The following is a 22,536-nucleotide window of genomic DNA, read 5'->3' on the forward strand; positions in this document are numbered from 1 at the left end:
ATATACATATATGTGTACGTACAAGGATATGGTTTTATTGTTTTTTACATGAGTGATATTCGTTACATATTGTTCTACAGACCTGTTATATCTTGTGTGTGTATACCTGCACACACCCTCACACACATATACATATGAATATATAAATATACATACATATGTGTATGTGTATATTCCATGACATGTATATAACATAGATTATTTACCCTTATTTGTGACAGTGTTTCACTCTCATAACAATGTTGCATTGAACATCCTTATAAATGCCCCTTTGGGGCATATTTTCAAATTTTCCAGGAAAAATATAGAGGAATTTAATTACTAGGCCATAGGGAAACAATTTCTCCTTTTATGTCCTCCTAATAATTATCTCTATATGTGTTTTAGAGAGAGTCCTAACTTAAATGTCCAGGGTATCAAAAGAAATTCTTTTCTTGGTATTTTAAAAATTCCAGTTTTATATGCTACTCTCATTTGAATTCTGCCTTTTGAGTCAATTTGAAATTGATATGGATAAGCAAAATATGTTCTAAGTAGTAGCTATAGTTCAAAACTAAAAAGCTTTGGGGAATAGGTGCTGTGTTTCAATGGTGGGGAAATTAAACTGTCCATTGAGAAGATAATCTCCTTTAATCATGAAGGTTTTTTCCCCAAGTCTTCCTCTGCTCCTTTTGGAATTATAACAACTAGATCCACAGGTACAATGAAAATATTTTCTCACATCACACATTTTCTTTAATGCTAGTTTGAATAATCCTAGAAAATACAAGTTTTTTTAAAAAAAAAAAGTAGTAAAGTCTGGAATACTCACTTTTCTTGAGAGGATCTAGCTGATTTATGTAAGTATTAAAACTTTTATTAAAAGAATATTCTTTACACAAATTACTAATATTGGAAATGAAAGAGGGGACATCACTACAGATCCCATGGACACAAAAAGGATAGCAAACAAATACAATGAATAACTCTTTGCCCACAAATCTAATAACCTAGATGAAATAGACCAATTACTTGAAAGACACAATCTGTCAAAACACACACAAGAAGAAATGGACAATTTGAATAGGCCTATATAATATGTTTTAAAAATTGAATCAATAATTATTAATCTTCCAAAACAGAAAACACCAGGCCCAGATGGGTTCACTGGGAATTCTACCAAACATTTAAGGAAGAAATTATACCAATTCTCTGTGATCTCTTCCAGAAGATAGAAGCAGAGGGAATGCTTCCTAACTCATACTATGAGGCCAGCATTATCCTAATATCAAAAACAAAGACATTACAAGAAAAGAAAACTACAGACTACAGATCTCTCATGAACATAAATGCAAAAATCCTGAACAAAATTTAGCAAACTGAATCCAACAATGTATTGAAAAGTTTTATACACCACAACCAAGTGGGATTTATCCCAAGTACACAAGGCTGGTTCAACATTCAAAAATCAGTTAATGTAATCCATCACATCAACAAGCTAGAGAAGAAAAATCATGTGATCATATCAATAGATGTAGAAGCATTTGACAAAATCCAACATTCATGATAAAAAACCTCAGTAAGCCAGAAATAGAGGGGAACTTCCTTAACTTGATTAAAAAATAGCTATAAAGAACCTACAACCAATGTATTTTATCATACTTAATGATGAGAAACTTGAAGCTTTCCCACTAAGATCCGGAACAAGGCATGGATGTCCACTCTCACCACTGCTTTTCAACATAATATTGGAAGTCCAAGCTAATGCAATAAGACAAGTAAAGGAAACAAAAGATATACAGATTGGGAAGGAAGAAATAAAACTGTCTTCGTTTGCAGAAGACATGATTGTCTATGTAGAAAATCCTAAAGAGTCAACAAACTCCTGGAACTAATGAGCAATTATAGCAAGGTTGCAGGATACAAGATTAATATATAAAAGTCAATCTCTTTCCTATATACCAGCAAAAACAAGTGAAACTTGAAATTAAAGACGATACCATTTATATCAGCACCCCCCCAAATGAAATACTTAGGTATAAATCCAGCAAGATATGTACAAGATCTATATGAGGAAAACTGCAAAATTCTGATGAAATAAATCAAAGAACTAAATGTGGAAATATTACATGTTCATGGATAGGAAGACTCAATATTGTCAAGATGTTAATTCTTCCCAAATTGATCTATAGATTCAGTGCGATCCCAGCACTTTTTTTGTGGATATCTACAAACTCATTCTAAAGTTTATATAGGAGGCAAAAAGACCCAGAATGGCCAACACCATATTGAAAGAGAAGAACAAATTGAAGAAGTGACACTACCTGACTTCAAGACTTACTATAGAGCTATAGTAATCAAGACTGTGGTACTGATGAAAGAATAGACAAAAATAAATAAATGGAACATAACTGAAAGCCCAAAATAGACCCACATAAATGTAATCAACTGACCTTTGACAAAGGAGCAAAGGCAATACAATGGAGCAAAGATAGATTTTCAACAAATGGTGCTGGAACAACTGGACATCAACATGTAAATAAGTGAATCTAGACACAGACCCTACATCTTTCACAGAAATTAACTCAAAATGGGTCACAGGGTTAAATGTAAAACACAAAACTGTAAAAACCCTAGAAGATAACAGAAAATCTAGATGACCTTGGTTTTGGTGATGACTTTAGATCACCAAAAGCACAACTCAGGAAAGAAAGAATTGATAAGTTGGACTTCATGCAAAATAAAATTTCTGCTCTGTGAAAGATGGTCTCAAGAAAATAAAAAGACAATCCACAGATTGGGAGAAAATATTTGCAAAACGCATTTCTGATACAGGACTATTATCTGAAATAAACAAAGAACTTGTAAAACTCGACAATAGGAAAACAACCCAGTTTAAAAATGGACCAAAGATGTTAACAGACACCTCACCAAAGAAGATATACCAGTGGCAAAAACCATGTGAAAAGGTGCTTCACATCCTATGTCATCAGGGATATGCAAATTAGAACAGCAAGATAGCACTACACACCTATTAGAATGGCTAAAATTGAGGACACTGACACCACCAAATGCTGACAAGGATGCGGAGCAATAGGAACTCTGATTCATTGCTGGTTGGAATGCAAAATGGTACAGCCACTTTGGAAGACAGTTTGGCAGTTTCTTACAAAAGTAAACATTCACTTTCCATACAATCCAGCATTCATGCTCCTTGGTATTTACCCAAAGGAGTTGTAAACTATGGCGACACAATAACCTGCACATGGATGTTTACATAGCAGCTCTATTCGCAATTGCAAAAATCTGGAAGCAACCAAGATGTCCTTCAGTAGGTGAATGGATAAATTAACTGGTACATCCAAACAATGGAATATTATTACACTAAAAAGAAATGAGCTATCAAGCCATCAAAAGACATGAAGGAAACTTAAATACATATTACTAAATGAAAGAAGAACCATAGTCTAGACACTGTGTGATTCCAACTATATGACATTCTAGAGAAGGCAAAACTATGGAGACAATAGAGATTAGTGGTTGTTATGGGTTAATAGGAAGGGAGAAATTTTTAGGGTGGTGAAACTACTCTGTGTGATACTATAATGGTGGATACGTGTCGTTATACACTCGTCCAAACCCAGAGAATGTACAACACCAAGAGTGAACTCTAATGAAGACTGTGGACTTTGGGTGACGCTGATGTGTCAGTGTAGGTTCATCACTTGTAACAAATGTACCACTGTGGTAGGGATGTTGATAATGGGGGAGGCTGTGCTTGTATAGATGCAGGGAGTACATGAGAAATCTCTGTACCTTCTGCTGGATCTTGCTATGAACCCAAAACAGCTCTAAAAACTAAAGTCTGGTTTAAAAAAACAAAAGCTATGCTCTGAGGATTTTCTGTTTTTCATATGAGCCTTCTGCTTTCACTAGATTTGAATCTGAGTGTGTCAGTAGGGCCTCTACAAGATCTGAAAGGCATTTCAAAGTTTATTGTCAGGGAAGGGTATCGACAGTGGAGGCCCTAACCCAAGAACTGTTAAGGTTCTAGTTGAATAAGTGCTTAGATTCCTTAAGCGCTTGAACATATGATTACTCTTATCTTTATGTCTGCATGTTTGGAAGAATGATGCAATATGAAAAGTGCTCCATGTGAAGAGTTGTGTGCCAAAGCAATAATTATCAAACTTTGCATATAAGAGTTACCTGGGGATCTGTTAAAACTGCCAAAGCTCAGGCTACACCTCATAGCAATTAAATCAGAATCTAGAGATGGGACTCACGCATCAGTAATTTTTAAAGCTATCAAGTAGTTCCAATGTGCAGCCAAGTTTGAGAACCAGGAGTGTGAAGGAGATTTGAAATTTTATTTCATCTCCATCTGAAGATAGGCTCATTAATCACAATATCCAAAGGCCCTGGTTTGTTAGTAACCTTGCAGGTGTGGAAGATGTTGGAGATGTTGGAAGGATACTTGTTAATAACAAACTCCTTAACTGCAAAATAAAATCCACCTAGCCTGAAAGAGTTAATGCAGTTTCCAAAGGTGCTTGGTAGCCAAGGAACAGTTTCGGCACAGGGAGAATCTGGCTTATTGGGAGCAAATAAAGCCAAGATTTAAAGTGTCTTTTAATCTAAAACACTTATGCGCCCCAGGGCCTGCAAACAAGCTAAGATCTTCATAGTTGTGGTGAAGTTTCCTAACAATAGATAGAAATGACTTGTGGCACAATGTTGTTTAAACTTGAAAGTTTAGATAAGAAATCTGATTTGTGGAGGAGGTTGTAGATGGGAGAAGAGAAGAGCCATGGACAGGAAGGAGAAATGGCATATTTTTCTGTGACTTCTTTATGATTCCAAGGAGAGCAGAACTACCTGATAGTTTTGATTATCTGTGTACTCAGAACAGAACAAAACCAAACAAACTCTAACAAAATGAAAATTAATCTGCTTTGGCATTTAAGATAATTAGGTATTTGTGGTTTTAAGTGTCCTTATAGAAGCATTATAATCTCTGGGTGGTGTGAAGTTTTATTTGCTTCTTCCTTGGGGGATATCACTCCTTCAAGAGAACTCTGTCTCAAAGATTCTGATTCTACATGGATTGTGGGATTTTTTTCCTTTGAATTTTGAAATAATTATAGGTTCACAGGAAGCTGCAAAAAAATTTACAGGGAAGTCTTCATGCATCCTTTACACAGCCTCCCCTTATGGTAACATCTTATATAGGTAGTTATGTATCAAAACCAAGAAATTGACATTGGTATACTTCCCAGAGCTTATTCAGATTTCACTGGTTTTACAGGACTCAAGTGTGTGTGTGCGTAGTTCTATGCAATTTGATCATGTGTAGTTTTGTGTAACCACCACCGCAATCAAGACATGGTACTCCACATGGGATTTTGAAAACCTCTTCAGGGATATGGAATGAGTCACTTTTCTTGTAGTCACATCACCAAGCTGAGTTCCGGACTTTGTATTGTTGGGACTGCTGCTTTGAGGGGGTAGGTAGCATAGCTTTTGCAACATAAAGTGGCTTTTTTATTCATCTTTTTTACATGAAGTTGTCATTAAACTTGCATTTCTCAATAACTGTGTTTTGAGGAGGTAAATCATGGTCACTTTATTTGAAGGAAGTGAAATGATAAGTATATACCCAAAGTATAAAAATCTATTATTGATCTTCATTTTGGGGGCAAATCCACCACTTCTGGCACAACAATGGACAGAATGCTTAGGAAGTTCTTTTTATCTGAAGTTTTAGAACATCTGAGACTTGTTCAATAAATAGTGCATCTTTCTAGTTCCTGAAACAGTGAGAAGACTGTCAACCTCCCAGAGAAATGTCCTGGTATGTTTGAAGTGAATAGGCGTGATTCTGTAATAAAGAAATGGACACAGTCACTTAATAGCATATTCTAAGCATTGTCAACGTATTAAAATCTGCCTCACTTTTTTAGGTCATTACTGTCTCCAGAGCTTAAGGACACATAATCATATCTACCATTCACATGGCGTGAGGATTTTAATTGTCTTTGTACCTGGTATATCAAAACCAAGGTGTTTAGGAATGTAAGTCCACTGTTACTAAACTTTCTGTTCCCAGGATTTGCTGAGAAATCGACAATCTAGCAAAACTGTATTTGTATTCTGTTCTAGTATCTGCACCCCACTGTCTTATTTCCAACACTATTTTTGGCAACAGTTTTATAGAAGATAACAGTTCTGGAATTTGTTCTGATTGGTCCAGAGTCAGTAAGCTCAGCCCTGATGAAGTAATGGGATATGTGATGAGAAATGAAGTGTCTAAACACCAAGATAGTCATCTTGAGCCAAAGGGGCTTTAGGGTATTTATAAAGAATACATTCTGCCAGATATAATTGTGGGGTTTTTGTTATGGATTTATTATAGTGAGAGTTCAGCAAAGCGTCAAATTGATAATCCCATTGTCTCATAAAGCTTGATTTGAAAAAGTCAGTTTATTTAGAAACAGAGCAGCCAAAAAAACATTGAAAGTCTTAAATATTCTGGAAAAGATAATCGCCAACCCACATTCATGAAAGAGCAGAGGAGGAAGGTAACCAACATTAATGACTATAAAATGAAAAGGACCAGAAAAGAGGCCAGATTATTTTCAGTAAAAAAGTAAGCTTATCTTTGTGGAAATGTAGTCCTGAACACAGATTTTAAATGTTAGGAGAAGAAAGCCAGGAAGCCATGTGTCAGTATATGCTCCTCCTACATACCCACCCCATCAAGAAAACAATGAACCAGACTCTTTTTCTTTTTTTTTTAAAGATTGGCACCTGAGCTAACATCTGTTGCCAACCTTCTTTTTCTTTTTCTCCCCAAAGCCCCCCAGTACATAGTTGTATATTCCAGTTGTAGGTCCTTCTGGTTATGCTATGTGGGATGCCACCTCAGCATGGATTGATGAGCAATGCTATGTCTGTGCCCAGGATTCGAACCAGTGAACCCCAGGGCGCCAAAGCAGAGCACCAGAACTTAACCACTCAGCCACAGAGCCAGACCCTGAACCAGTCTCTTTTAACAGGTGGAACAACTACAAAGATATTTTGAATAACTATACAGAAGTTAATCAAGAAAATATTCAAGCCAAAAACAGCCTATTCGATGGACATTGATACAGCCCCTAAAAGCAATTATTAAAGATGGCAAGTTGAATATTTTTAGAAATACCACACTAGTCACTATGCTTATAATTAAGAGGGTGTCAAAAATGCAATGTATTGGAGCCAGCCCAGTGGCGTAGCAGTTAAGTTTGCACATTCCGTTTCGGTGGCCCGGGGTTTGCTGGTTCGGATCCCGTGTTTGGACCTACAAACCACTTGTCAAGCCATGCTGTGGCAGGTGTCCCACATATAAAGTAGAGGAAGATGGGCACGGATGTTAGCTCAGGGCCCGTGTTCCTCAGCAAAAAGAGGAGGATTGGTGGTAGATGTTAGCTCAGGGCTAATCTTCCTCAAAACAAAACAAAAAAATGCAGTGTATTGTATTGGCCTATAAAAGACAGAAGCTGGTCGATGTCTTAGCAACCAGTTAGCAAATAGCAATAAGAGTTATATCTTGTCAAGTAAACATGTCAACATAGGATTGTTATAAAGGGAATGCTTATAGAGTTTATAGCACAAGGCTTCTTTTTAGCCGAATTTTCTGTGCCTCTCAGAAAACATTAACATCAGTTTAAAGCCAAGTTTTATGCTGTTATCACAGGTATCAGCGCATGTTACTGCATGGTTATAGTAAAAACAAAATTCAGAATATGTTTTATATCAGTAATGTCACACATCAGTGCTGTTCTTAAGCTAAGCAATAATTGTTTTTCACTGTAAAGGAGTACAAATTCATGACTTTGCTAACAGTTTATGACTGCTGAGTGAAAATATAGCTAACATTTACTGAGCTCATACTGTGCACTAGGAATGTGCTGAGAATTTCCTATGTATTATTTTAGAAAAGTACTATGGGGTAGGTACGATTTTATTCTCTCTGTTTTACAGATGGGACAGCTGAGGCCAAGAGAGTAACCTAACCATGGTACTCTACTTAGGAAATGTATTGGCGGAGGGTGAAAGTGAATGTAGGGGGCAGCAGATCAGATGACTGAGGATAAAGTAGGGAAAGGTAAGAGAGAGACAGCAATCTTGCCCAAGGCTACATTTCCAAGCCAGAGCAGTTATCATGGAGATAGGAGTCTGAGCCACAGAAAGCAGTAAATATGGGGAGAAGAGGAGTTTTCTAAGGGAAGACTAGGGCCTGATGTTTGTTTGAGGGGTGACTCTGGAGAATTTGAAAAGAGGAGAACAAGAGTTTGTGCGCGTGAAGGGGTAAGATTGTGAGAAACGCAATAACCCTGAAAGACTTGGTGAAAGAGAAGGCAGACTCCTCGCTGAGTAGACTATAAAACCGGCGAGGTTTGGGGCGGATGTTCCTCCACTGTTTTCATGGTCAGTCTCCGCCCTCAACATTTCATCAGACCTTCCCTTCTTCCTCTGGAAGCTAGCATCTGGTTTTTAAAAATATGACTGGGCACTCAACCCCTGGGCATTTAGTTATACTATTTAGGTTTGTTTGGTCTGAAAGAGCTGCTTCTTGGTCTACAGGAATTGTCTACCCTCAGAAATATTCTTTTCGTCAATTATTGTTTTCCGCATATGTGTGCTTAATACATATTTTTAAGTATAGGTACTGTGATCCACCTCAGATATACAGCATACATTATTAGTACTCTCAAACAGGTAATCAGAGCTCATTCTCGATGACGTGTGTTGTTTATACTTAAATTTGACCAAGAATGTTTTTCTACTTTCAAGGGAAGTATTATATTTGCCATATATTGTCACAAGCTTATCTTTTCCCCCATAGCATCAAACACTGAAGCAATTGTTAAGAGTTGTAGAGCACTTTTCAAATTCAAATGAACAGAATTTAACATCAGCTTGATAGAACTATAACTTATTTTAGGGAACATGTTCTTTATCTCTTTCCCACCCATCACTCTTTCATTATGTTCTCTGATTTTGAGAAATGGATCTTGCATTATGTAAAATTGATGTAAATGCCTAATACAGTTTGTGTAAAAACATTGAAAGACTTTTTAAATTTCTATTTTGTTTTGAATGCATGCATCGTCAAGCTATATTTCATCTGCTTTACAGAAGAAAGGGTTAAAACTATAAAGAAAAGAGCTAGAATCAAAGATTATGAAAATTTAGAATATATAGGACTTTATCCAGGAAACTGGTTACAAAATTTTAGCTAATTTTATAAGAATTTTAAAAAGATATTTTCTAAAGGCATGTGTAAAATTATGTTATGGAAATCTTATTTTAAATTATTATTTTTTCTGAGAATTCTATATTTTGTCATTGAAAACAAAGACAGTTTTTTAAAAGTGGACCTCAGTATAGTGACGGCACTGGGGTGCAGAACTCGTTTAAAGAGTGCTGTGTCACCTCTGCCGTTTGCACTTTGCCCTTTCTCGGATGGGAAGGAGATGGTCAGGCACCCTTGCATGCCCAGGTGATGCCTTTGGCCTCTTCACTGTACAAATCTGGTTTGGAGCTGTGTTCCTGCATGGAATGCCCATTAACTGCCTGCTTTTAATCGATAATTGGGCATTAACTCCTCAATAGTGCCATCATCACAAACCACAGTCCAGGCCCTACTGTCCACCACCGAAGAATTAGACAATTATGCAGTTATTTGACTAGACTCTAAACATGTCTAATTTGGGAAAGAATAGTGCCCACATATACCTTAATGGAAAGAATGACCAGACCTTTGGCAATGTTATGACTGCTACAAGAACGTGATCACCTTCTCAGCTTACACCCAGACTGTGTTCCCAACAGAGAGAGATATACTCGGTAGAAAGAGAAAAACAGAATAAAATAGAATTCTTCTGTTGGCAGAGCATATGTATTTATACATTCTTCTGTGTTTAACTCAGTGGTTAGAGAGCACTGCCTGGGAAGACTGCAGGCCACAAATGCTTTCTATTTGAGCTTGTGCATTTCATCTCATTGGTCCTGGGGACAAGGTTCACTGCCCTGGAGGTGGCTTGGCTCGGTCTTTAAAACGTACACTAATGAATTTCAGGTTCGGAACAGAAAACGGCTGCTCTGTATCAGACAATCATGTGAACTTGGAATCGTTTCCCGTGAATGCCTTAAATAGCTCTGCACTGTCAGTCTAGACGGTGGGTGCTTCTGCATCTCCAAACACAGACAACTGATTACCCTTTTCAAGGTACTCAGTGCTTGCCTACTCTTAAAACTGAGATTTGGCAGATTCCTTTATTTTTGTAAAGGGAACATTGTGGGAGAAAATAGGGCCAAGATCATCTGAGTGCAATTGGGTGTATTAAGGACACTTAAAAATAACCTTAAAACAACTGAAAAGATTGGTTTGGGCTGAGTATGTTTGTTTTGTTTTTCTTCTCAGCTGTTTGAAGAAAAATTCAAAACAAAGTCATATTTCATACTTTTTTATGTTGCTACATCTTGCAATAGTTTAGAGATTTTATCTCATCTGATCCTGTTCACCCAGAAAGTCAAGGAAGTGGGGTAGTCAAATATGGAAACTTGTTTTATGTAGATGGGAAAGAAGTAAGCTAATGGAGTCCCAGATACCCCTTCCTCAGGACAACGGAGCCCGAGCCCTGTGTGACCCCCACCCCAGCCTGCAGGCCTCTGGCTGGCAAAGACTTGATTCTGACTAGCTTAGAAGACAGATTCAGGCACTCAGCTTTGCAGACATCTTGCCTGTATGCTCAGAGTGAGTCACAATTTGTGTTGGGCTGGAAGGAAAAAAACGTTGATTTCATGAATTCCTTTATCTGTAAAAGATTGACCATGGACTGTGATTTCCTTATGGAGTGGGAGAATTTCCATTCCTGTGTGTCATGCTGTATTTGTCCCAGTTATCCCATTCATTGTCTGTGAGGCTATGCACAGGCTCTGCAAGTCTCCTGTCTGGGCCTCCGTTTCCTCTTTCCTAGTTTCTGCAGGTTGGCTCAGATGATCTCCTAAGGCCTTTTCTAGCTTTCACAATCTGAAGATCAGTTTCTTCTGCACATAGGAGGTTGGGGCACCAATCGCATTGGTCAATTAAATACTATTTGGGTTGTCCAGCTGATAAACTCTTCCAGCAGAAGAATGGGAATGAACAGCAACACTCAAGTCCTGCAGAAAGTTTGTGTTGGGCTTGCTGGAATGATCAGGGGAAATCCTGTGTGATGAAGCACTTCTAAGTGCTAGGCAGAGGTTGTCAGATGACAGTGCCCCATCAGTGCTGGATGCTTACTGGGGCTGGTGGCCTGTTTGAGATCAGGAGAGGCAGCATGAGGTGGTCCTGCATACAGCCTGGTACCAGAAGGCGTTGGGTTCCTCCACACTCCTGATCATCCCTACCAACCCAAATGCCCTAGCCTTATACTTTGGCGAGTTACCTCACAGTTCTAAAACTCTGTCTGGTTATTTTTGAAATGAAGATAATGTCTACTTTTCAGGATGAAAAGCTTAACGAGAATATATTTGAAAGTGTCTAGCAAATAGGTAAAGCTTGATAAATAGGTAACTAAAACCAGCAATTTGTAAAAAATCCAAATAAGATAACCTTATTGAAAGCCAAGGAGGAAAAACTAACATTTGTGTAGTGAGTAACATTTCACAGAGTACTTTAGGACATATCATCTTTTAATCCTTACAGCCTCGTCTGACAGGTGCAGAGATACCTGCAAGTTCCCAGGGTCACGACACCTGGAAACAGTGGAGCGGAGATTTAAGTCTTCTGATTCCAAACTGTTGTGTTCCTTTACGATATGCTACCAACACACCATTACACTTGGTTGTTATATTTTATAGTTAAAGTTAAACTTCTAGATGGTTCTGGAAACGGAAATAAATGATCAGAAATGGTAATAGTACTTATTTGGGGGATTTCTTCTTATGCCCTTTTTATATGACTACAGCTATACTAACTGCCATTTAAGACAAACTCAGAAAACCCTGGCCAGTTGCTCCTCACTTTGTGGGATCTTAATTCCGAATCAACTCCTAGGGATAGCTGGAAGATTTGAATATCTCTGGGATGTCACTGTCCAGTTTCGAAATAATTTTATAAATGGGTTTCTTCCAGGAAGGATCTGAGTCTTTCCCTGCGGAGACAGCCCTGAAGAACTCCTGTAACGTCAAGCTGGCAATTTCCAAGAAGCAATCTGGAACCTGCATTCCCAAAGAGACCCACAAGAAAGAAAAGACGTGAGGCTGTGAAGCACTGGCGCCATACAGACCTTATTGCCTGATGCTGCCTGTTCCTTTGGTGATGGGCTGATAAGAGCATCTTTGCTCTACTGGACCGTGAATTTTGCAGCCCTAGGAATCCCCTGCTCCCTCATCAAATACAAACCTTAAAATGGTGGTACCAATGAGATGGCCCTGGGAGAAAGCATATTAGGGACACTCCCTTTATAGGAGGAGCTGATTCCACTAATGGCTGATGTTCAGGTGGGAAACTCTGACTCGGATTGAAATTAAACCTGTGGTTCAAAAGAGTTTTTTAGTATTCTTTTCCTTGGTGCCTAATGTGGAAAGGAGTGCCTCCAAGTGTATGACTGTCGTACCTCATCCCATCATCTTTTGAGGCTGGATTCAAAGGACTTGGAATCATTCCTGCTTCCAAAGCCAACTATGAGGTTGAGGAGGGTCAAGAATATGTTCCAGGACTTCACCCAGACTGGCACCGTAAATGGTGGGGAGTCCCACAGGTCCCCCAGACCCTGCCTGGCTTGAAGCTTGCCACCACTGCATGCCAAATGACCACCCCCACATGGAAAGATGTGGCAGCATTACCACTCCCACATGGCCCGACCCCACGAGCCTCAGAAGGAGGGCTAGGTCTCCAAACGTATTCCGATGGAACATCCGACTAGTGGATGCCAGCAGTTCTTCCCTTTCTTGGAGGTGTCGATAGACTGCTCTTTGTGATCACAGTCAAGTAAGAAAGGCAAGAAGAAGGAACTGTAGTAGGCGGCCAGACACACCTGGCACCTGCAGAACAAGACGCCAGCCTCACAGAGCTGTCAGTCACGCACAAGGAAACGTGTCTGGATTAGGAGTTCTTACAAATGACACTTAGGCCACTTGCTCACCCTTTACTGACACTTTACCTCTAAGGTGCCACCAGTGTGCCTTCATTGAGATCCCCAAAGGACTGAGAAGCTTGAGTACTGTTTATTCATTATTTCTGGAAAGGATCTGAGGTGACTTGCCATAGAAGGCCCACAAATAAAACTGTTCAAGTGAGAATAAAGATAAGAACAAAATGATGAAAAGAACAGAAAATGTTGTAGAGAAAACCTAGGCCAAGACTAGGTGCTGCAACTGAGCCCAGTCCTGGGCCTCCTGGCGCTCAGGCAAAAAGGTCAACAAGTTATATAACCTGGTAAATAAAGAGTATTAAGTCTAAAATGGCAGAAGAGCTGCAGACCTCTGCTTAAGTTTCAGAATGAAGATTGGCTGTATATTCAGTTTGCAGCATCCGCCTGTTGCCTAAGAGAAGCTATGGAGGCTGTAATCTTTGTGGATAATACAGGGATTGGCCCCAGGCTGCCCTGGCTCTCAGTGACTTAAGGACAGACACAGAGGGGGATCTTTTCCAAAACTCCAATCACAAAGGGAAGGTACCCATGAGACCTCATGGGACCCAATTACATGGTCTTACCTCAAAGTCATTTCCCTTGTTGTAGTGCATATTGAGAGCTCGAAAAAGTTCTGAGTCGCGGAGTACCACCAGCATTTTGGGATTTGTGACACCATCTGAAATCGCTTGCCGGGCAAATTTCTCCATTTGGATGTAATAAAACTCACGAAAGTTGCTGAACCACTTGATCATCTGAGAGGTAATGCAGCGGTTGAACTGTACAAACAAGGGGTCCATCAAGTCAGACGTTTGCCAGGAGGTGCTCAGAGTCAGAACTGTCAGCTTCCAGTTCAACATTGGGTTTAATAAGAATGGCTTCAACCAACATTAAGAAGGACTTCCTTTACAAAAGAAGCCACAGCTCTTTTCCAGGCCTATTCACTTATACACAGAAAAATCTGAACTAGCTATCATGCCCATTAGAAAATAATTGTTTTTGTATATACTAGATTTCTGAAGGTTTTTTACCCACAGAAAGCTTTCCACGGTGTGTAATTGTGACTTTGGGAGGGTCGAGGGTCAAGGCCAGTGTGTACCAGCTTCTGCTGCACCCAGGCAGATTGCAAGGCAGCCCCAGAGCCGTCTCCCAGCTAAGGGGCCAGGGGAAGGGGTGAGGGTGTAACTCAGAGACCAGTTTATGGGCAACTTGGAGTTGCAGAATGAATCAAAATCAGAGCTTGGTGCAGAGATCAACCCAGCAGCTAACTATGAGGGAAAGACCGGAAAATGCAAGGGCATGATATAACTATAAAGTATTAATAGCCCTAACCCAACGCCCAGGGTAAAGGGGCCCCCAGAAGCTTTATGGGAACAGGCAAGGTCTGGTTCCAACAATCAGAGTTTGGTTTTCCTTATTGTCACTCTTGATCTGTATGCGCCTTCACTCAGTTTTGAAACACAGCAATTTGAATGTAACTTTGACAGTGTCCGGCCCTATATATTATTTCTTTTTCATATTGTCCCCAGCAGAGACAGAACCTTAGGCCAAAGATGCCATTTACTAAGGGTTCTCTCTCCCCCTACCCTCCCTCTCCATGTGTTTCTGGGTATATCTCAAACTCAGAAGCTTAAAAATTCAGCTACCCAGCCTTCCTAGCCCAAAGTTAATCACAATTATTCAGGCAGTCTCAGCCCAGACTGGAAATTGCACGAGTCCATCAACAACATGAAGGGGAGCGAATGTGCACATATGATGACCTCGGACTTGCCTCACACCGGGCAAACCCACTGCCACTGGGGAGTTTTGCAGAGGCTGAACCCCAATGAATGACTTTACCTGAACGTCAGGGAAATAAGCCTTCAGGAGGTTGGAGCTGGGGTAGCGCGTGAAGAAAAACATTAGTTTGGCCTTCTTCAAGTGACCAGGGTTTAGGCCCTCCTGGATTTATCCCAGCGTCAAGGAAAACCAGCACCAGTTTATCAAATAATTTTGACAAATTATCCAAATAGTCAGTTGTCCTGTCCCTTACAGTTTATATTCTATTTTCTTTTTTTCTGAGTGAATGGTGTATTTGCTCCATTTTTCTGTCTCGAGCAAGTCTGAGCAGATAAGCTTTATCTTTCTGGATGCTGAATACCATATATGTTACAGTAAAGTTGCAAAATTTGAAAAACCTTTTGATGTGTAAAAGTTCTATGGCATCTGTACTATCAAACACAGTTCGTTGTACTTTGTGTGTGTGTGCTTTCCAAATAGGATAGGAAAAGATGGCAGTTCTGGCCCAGATAAACTATTCCTAAACTCCAAGTAGAGCTTTCCTTTCCTCTCTGCCTCAGTTTCCTCCTCTGTAAGACATGAGGAGTCAACTAGGTGGTCCCCATTCTGGTTCTCACAATTGCCTTTGCAGTGTTTAAGCCAACAAGCATCTGCCCAGACTAAGGACCAGATCACAGTCTGCTTTGGCTCAACAGCTTGAACTGCTGGGCTGCACCTGCTCCCCGCTCGCCTGGCAGAACTTTCCCTCGTCCTTCCTGCCTCCGCTCAGACGCTTTCTCTGGGAAACCTTTCCATGCCGAATGAGGCCTTCCTCACCCTGGGCTACCAAGGCACTTTTGCAAACGTCTGTTGTAGCAATGACCTTATTGGAATTTTTACTGCATGTGTGTCTCCCTATTTAGACTGTGAGCTCCGTGAGGGCGAGAACCTTATCTTTTCATCTTTGTATTCCATGTGCCTGGCCCAGTGCTAGGTACATAGTAGGTGCTCAATAAATGTACGTTGGATGAAGGAGTGAGTGAGTGATTACATGGTCCACCTTAATCCGTACACAAATAGGGAAGTTACATTCCAACCCATCCTTCACTCTGGGAACAGATTCCCTCCCCTTTTATAAGAGCAGGGAGCTGTGGGGTGACTGCCTAGCACCAGGGAGGGACTTGACTCAGCGTCCCAGGGGAATCCTGGGGCTGGGGGAGAACCAGCGTACAGAGTAACCTTGGAGTTCAGGGCTGAGAGCTGCAGCTTTAGGACAATTCAGAGTCTCAGTGGGACATAGCAGTTTAGCCAAAGGAAACCAAGCCAACTGTTTACAGTTACAGCTGGCCCTGGTGCCCAGGCTGCCACCCAGAAGACCCATGCCCCTGTCTCCTTGGCCCTATTTGTCATCCTTCTTACAGGTTCATAAATGCTGTGGAAAGGATCCTGGGTTTGGGAGTCCAAAGACCCAGTTTCAGATACTGATTTTGCCACTTATTAGCTGTATGACCTTGGGCAAGCCACTGACCTTTTCTGGGCCTCATTTCTAAAATGTAGAGTGTAGTGGTTCAAGCTTGTGCTTGGCAGTCAGATCCTGGGTTTGAATCCTGCTCTGCATGTGTCTTTCTCCTGACTTTGGGCAAGTTAGTTTGCTTCCCTCTGTCTGCCACTCAGATACCTAATCTAGAACAGACGCTTGAGGATTGTGAGGTTACACAGGCCCACAACCTTGATCTGAAACGCTGGGTCAAAGGGGTTCAGATTTCAGAATTTGTTATAACAGTAATACGTTATTTGTACCATATGTTAGTTAACACCCGCAGTGGGGGCTATGGCAGCAGCCTGTAATCCAATACATTAATATTCCCACAGCAAGATGGATGACCATTTACACCAAGTGCGATAGTCTATAAATAGCCTCCAAGCAGTGCAGGTTGGATTTTGCCACCCAAAGAGTTGCCATCAACCTTAAGAAAAGAAATCATAGGGATTATCAGAGCAGTTGGAGTTTCAGAATTTTGGCGAGGTGGCGGTGGACTTGTCCGTGTGAACGGCTAGTAGCGGGGCCTGCGCAGAGAAAGTGCACAGTCACTGCTCCCTGCGTTCCCATCTCGTCGTCACACCTGCCCTGCCTGTTTCACGGGGATGTTGTGTGAATGTGAAAGTTCTTTTGCATTTCAAAGCAGCTTGCTCTTAGATGGCTTTCATGGCCCACAGAACAAATCTCTAACGCTGGAAGATAGGCAGCAGGAATGAGGGAATAGTTAGGGGGCCAGGATGCTGCCTCGGGGCCCCAAATCATTCCAAAGGTTGCCACCCGGGCAGCCAGGCCCTGAGGATGGGCCCTGAGGCTCTCTGTGCCCAGTCCTCATTTCACGGGGCAGGGCCAGGCACACAGTAGGTGCCTGAGAAATATCAGCATGCTCCTCCCAAGGGAAGCATAGCAGAGAATCTTTGGCACCTGAGTTCTTGAGGGTCTTCCACCATTGCCTGACTTTAACAGGGAGTCTCAACCAGAGGCCTTTTATCGAAGGCCCAGACAGGTAGCCTTTCTCACACAGGGAGATCATCTGATAAGAAAATGTCTATGTTGCTATCTCTGTACCTCCAAGAAGATTCCCTACTGCCTGAAGAGGCAGTTGTGGCAGGCAAGGTGTTCATAGCGATAGTTTTATAGTTGCTCACTGCCTGCGGGGAAAACACCCAGCAGCGCCCCAGCTTTGGGGGTGTTCCCAACACCTGTGACCAGCACGGGGCACTCATAGCATTTAGGGCGCAAGAGCCGGCCCTAGTGGAAAGTAAGCTGGTCCCACCTGGTCCTGCCATCCTCACTACAGCTCGCCAGGCAGAGGGCATGACTATTCACACCTGGATATGCAACTCCACAGACACATCGACCTGTGGAAAGCAGATCCAAGGCTGCCCAGGAGAAGCAGCTGTGTGAGCTCAGCTCGCTAAAAAAGCAACATCCAAAATCTGTCAGGAACTTTAGTCCTACAAGATGCTTGTTGGAAGAGAGTTCTTTGGTGGTGTGAGTTTGGGGCTGCATACATTCTCCTCTTAGAGCTTCACATTGGATTTCAGCACGTTAAGGGCTTTGAGAAGTCCTGCAGTAAAGAAGGATTTACCCAAGCTGCTTTTTTTTCTTAATTCAACAACTATTAATATCCTGAAGGAGGGTTACTCTGAGAAACACTATTTAAGAGTGGCTCCTGCCCAAGGGTTGCAAAGGTGATGCGATAAGATCCAGACCCCTGCAGACCAGCCTGGGCCCCTCAGCCTTCCCCATGAGGGCCTCCTCTCCCTCCATGTGCTCAGCCCCCAGGCTCTAGTCCTCTCAGCTGCAGCTTAGAAGCTGTTGCTTAAACTAACGGCTTCTTAGCCCTTCTAGCTGCCTCTCAGATCTAGTCCCTGAGGAAAACTTCCCCTTTCCCATCCGCCCCGGGAGTTTCAAGTCCCTCCTGTCTTCCCCATGAATTATCGAGACGGCGCAGGCTTTCTGCCTGGAAATCCAACAGGTTGGAGGAGCTTCCGATGAGCTCACTCCTCTGACCTTCTCTGCCAAGGTGTGTGAGCAGCTGACAACCAAATTATGGGGTTCTTCCTTCTAGGGGGTGTTTATCATATTTGGGAAGCCCATTTGACTTTAAAAACAAACAAACAACACCCTTTCAGACCCAAAGGAATAAGTCAGAAATGGTAGAATCTGTGTCACAGAAGAAGGTAAATAAACCTTCCTAGCATCCTTAAATCCCACAGTGCGGTCACACTTTCTCATGGAAACTAATAAGTAGGAGCCACAGGGAAGGAAGGCCTAGAAGCAACATTAAGAAGACCATCGGGAAAGCAAAGCTATTCCTTATGCCACATAGTTATTTGTCCCCACCTCCCCTCATCCTTCAGGTTTCCTATTTCTCTGGGCTGCGACAATGAGAACTTCAGTTACTAGTAAAGGATATGTGGACGGAAGGAAAAGGAAGTGCATCTGTGACAGCCTGCAGGCCGCCCTGTTCCATCTTCACTGAGGGAAGAAGGGGCAGTCTTTCCACACGGGTGGAAGTGAAGGGCAGAGGGTATGGCTGCTGGTCCAAAACCGACGGTCGCAGTTTGACAGCACCCCAAGGTTGCAGGGCAGACTCTGAGGAGGGGTGACTTTGGGAAGATGAGTCCTGGGGAAGACAGCTGTTCCAGTGACCATTGGGTCCATGACCCAGAAGCTGGCTAAGAATCTGATTTTCCTGGATGTGGGAAGGCACAGTCAAGGGACAGTTTGCTGGGGCACCCTGATAGGGGTTAGGGATCATTCTTGGGGAGACAGGGTACCTAGGAGAATCTAGAGGCTTGGCCAGTGATACGTTTCCCAGTGGGACCCCAGCCTGTGGCTGAGCCCTCCTGGACAAGGTAGCCAGAGGAAGTGGATCTTTACAGGCACCTCCCTTAGGAGGTGAGGGCTCACTTCTACCCTCTGGCACCAGCCCTTGGAAGCTTCTGCCCAGCTGAGTCAGATGGCCTGAAGGATCCAATAGAACCTTTTGTAATACTGAGTCCACAGCCCGGGACACTGCCCCGGTCAATTCTTTCCTCAGAATCTCCAGCAAAGCCCGTGTTCCAGAAGGAATGAACCTGGGTTCCTCAGACTGGTATTCAACCTGAGATACTCTGTGTTTTTCCACCCTGGAGAAGTCCCCATTGGAACCCTGCTGGTGGTCACTGCCCTTAGCCCAGGGCCTAGAACCATAGCCATTCCTCTGCTTTACACTCAGAGGGCCCCTCCCCTTCTCAGAGCCTCCTGGGCCCTGGGCCGTGTCTCTGGGCTCAGCAGCCTGTAGGATGTGCTCCTGCAGATGTCTTAGCTGCTGCTTCAGCAGATGAAGCTGTTCTCTCACCCGAGGGCCCCCCTTCCTGCTGCCATGGTCCCTGGCAGGGCCTGGCTTCAGAGGCCCTTGCTGCGTGGGAAGGCTCTGCTTCCTCTTCCGCTCCCGGACCTTCTCTGGGCAGCGTGGGCTGTCCCTGGCTCGGATGTTGACCGGCACTAGAGGGTTAGGGGAGAGGCACATGCCTCGGACGATGGTCTCCACTCTGGCTCTCTTTGCCTGGATGTGCTCATCCCAAAACCAATCAGGGTCAGCGAGGCTGGAGTTGGGGACCGGGCTCCAGGGAAAAGGGAAGTCTCTGCTCTGCTCTTGAGCGGATGGGCTTCTCCCACCTTCCATACAGAGTTCTGCCAGATGGGAGCAGGCCGGGGATGGAGGGGAAAGCACACCAGAGTTTGGGTCCATCCCCTGGCTCCACAGTCACTTGTTCAGAACCTGTGGGATTAGCTGGGGCTCGCTGAGGGTATCCCTCCTCCTGGTGTCCTCAGCTGGAGTGAGCTGGGTCCAGGATCAAGCGGTCTCTGGGTTGCCAGGGCTTATGAACCTCAGGGCAGGCTCTGAAATTAGAGACAGGAAGAAAACAGTACAGGTGACTTTGAACAGTGCTTTTCAAACTTGAACGTGCAAACAAATCACCTAGGGATCTTAGTAAAATGCAGATTCTGATTCAGCAGGTCCGGAGTGGGGCAGAGTGTGCATTTCTAACCAGCTCCAGGTGATGCTGAGCTGCTGGTCCAGACCACACTTTGAGGGGATTCCCCAGAGGGATCCTCCAGGGAGAAAATTCTCCTGCCAGGACATAACCATAAAATAATAATGATAATAAAAATAACAATGAAAGCTAACTGCATAACTGGCATTATGCCAAAAACTTTACATCCATTACCTGATTTAATTCTCATAACAACTCCGTGAGAATGTTGTCATTCCTATTTTACAGATAAGGAAATAGGCTCAGAGAAGTTAAGTTACTTCCTTAAGGTCATACAGCTAGAAAGTGGCAGGATGGAGTCAAAACAAGATTTGTCTGATTCACAGTAACTTTCTTAGTGACTTAGCAACAGAATCACCCGGGGCACTTGTTAAAAGTAGCAAATTCAGTAGACCGCCAGTCCTGCTAAATCAGAATCCCCCTGGGGCGGGGAAACTGCACCTGAAACAAGCAAATCAAAGTTTGAGAACCAGCTGTTTGACTGCTACCCCATCTTGCCCCTGGAAGAATCAGATTATGCATTCACCCATTGTTCAACATTCAACAACTATTTATTAAGCACCTACTATATACATCAGGCCTTCTGGGCAGTTGGAGAGACAGTGGTGAACAAGACGGCAGAGTCCTCCTCTCCCAGAGCTGACCGTCTGCTGGGGAAGAGAGAAGAAACAAGCATGTTTTCAGGCCGTGATACTGGCTATGAAGAAAAAGCACAGGAACGGGTTGGAAAATGGGATGCGGGTGTGGGGAGAAGGAAGGAGCAATTTTAGGAAAAGCTGCCTCAAGCTGTTTTATTCCCATGAAGGATCAAAATACACTGCGCCCTCACTAGGAGGCTTCTGAGAGCAGGTATGAGGCACCTCGAGTTTACAAAACATTCATCCATGTTACCTCATTGGACCTCACTCCAGCCTTGGGAGTCAGTGTGATTCTCCCAGTTTACAGATGAGGAAACTGAGGCTCAGTGAGGCCAAGAGTGGCTCTCAGTTGCTAAGATTCCAACTCTTCTGACACAACCACAACTCAGCTGCCTCCCTGAAGGTGAAAAGACCTGCACGAGAGATCCACTTCTCTGTTAAGCCAGATCATCCTTTCCTAGAAGAGGTCGATGAATTTTGTTTTCCTCTACCAATTTCCACGCTTCTTTGTTTTTCTTGCACACATGCTGGCAGGAGTGGGTTTGCTGTCCTCTTCCCGCTTTCATCCTGAAGCTTACTTGGAATTTTCTACCTCGGGCAAATCTCAAATCTTCTGTAGCCCGTGGGTTCTAGTCTGTAAACGTGGCCACAGCCTGCACCTGGAGCTGCCGGGTGACTAGCAGAGACCCCCAACATAAGCTCCTGGAGAGCAATGTCACTCCAAGTGGCAGGGCCCAAGGTGGGGAGCAGTGACAGCCGCAGTGCCAACATGGGGAAAATGCCGCAAAAAGAAGGCTAGGCTCTTGGGTCAAAATAATTAGACAATTCCTGCTCTGAGTCAGTAAGACATTTGTAAACTACTAAAATAAATGTGGATGACTTGCCAAATGAATATAAATTAAGGAATTTGTTATCGCCAAGTTTATACCCACAGTTTGGATGGTTTACCACCTCTTGGAGAGAGAAACATTTAACTTCCAAGATCATTTGACAAATGAATATATATTATTCGTATAATATGAAAAATTATTTTTAAATCAGATCTTATCATCTGATAAGCCTAACTGGATCCTGGAGCATACATTAGCTGCTTTCTAACTAATAACAATTACTAAACTGGCAGAATTAATATTTTAACCAAGAAGGACTGTACAACAATAATACAAACCATATATATTTTCAGTTTAGTAGCTTCCAAAAAGAAGAGAGGATTGGTTATGGTTATTCTGACTGCTTACTGAACATCTCCTGTTGAAACTCAACATTTCCAAACTAAAACTCTACAGGTGCCCCTCTGCCTATCTTGCTGTTCAAGCTGGTGCTGAGGACTCTCTTTGACATCTGCTCAACTCCTCCTCCTCAACATTGATTTGGTCACCATGTCTGGTAAATTTATGGCACAAAATGGC

General features: G+C 42.6%; 1 protein-coding gene, 1 long non-coding RNA gene and 1 other non-coding gene across 3 annotated transcripts; 2 read left to right on the forward strand and 1 right to left on the reverse strand.

The window, feature by feature from the left end:
* The first annotated feature begins 8,003 nt into the window (after window positions 1-8,003).
* On the forward strand, window positions 8,004-12,264 carry LOC138920664 (uncharacterized). Its single transcript, XR_011432232.1, has 2 exons — window positions 8,004-8,128; window positions 12,146-12,264. It is a non-coding gene; the product is annotated as an uncharacterized lncRNA (long non-coding RNA).
* On the reverse strand, window positions 11,940-20,309 carry PROX2 (prospero homeobox 2). Its single transcript, XM_023628110.2, has 5 exons — window positions 18,869-20,309; window positions 17,772-17,783; window positions 14,985-15,086; window positions 13,730-13,924; window positions 11,940-12,231 (listed from the first exon to the last, which is right to left on the reverse strand). Exons 1-5 carry the CDS (start codon window positions 20,180-20,182, stop codon window positions 12,064-12,066), a joined length of 1,791 nt encoding a protein of 596 aa, XP_023483878.2. The 5' UTR covers window positions 20,183-20,309; the 3' UTR covers window positions 11,940-12,063.
* On the forward strand, window positions 12,624-12,766 carry MIR8955 (microRNA mir-8955). Its single transcript, NR_127953.1, has one exon. It is a non-coding gene; the product is annotated as a microRNA mir-8955 (primary transcript).
* Window positions 20,310-22,536: the final 2,227 nt, after the last annotated feature.

The sequence above is a fragment of the Equus caballus genome, chromosome 24 (genome assembly GCF_041296265.1).
Source record: "Equus caballus isolate H_3958 breed thoroughbred chromosome 24, TB-T2T, whole genome shotgun sequence".
Classification (NCBI taxonomy): domain Eukaryota; kingdom Metazoa; phylum Chordata; class Mammalia; order Perissodactyla; family Equidae; genus Equus; species Equus caballus.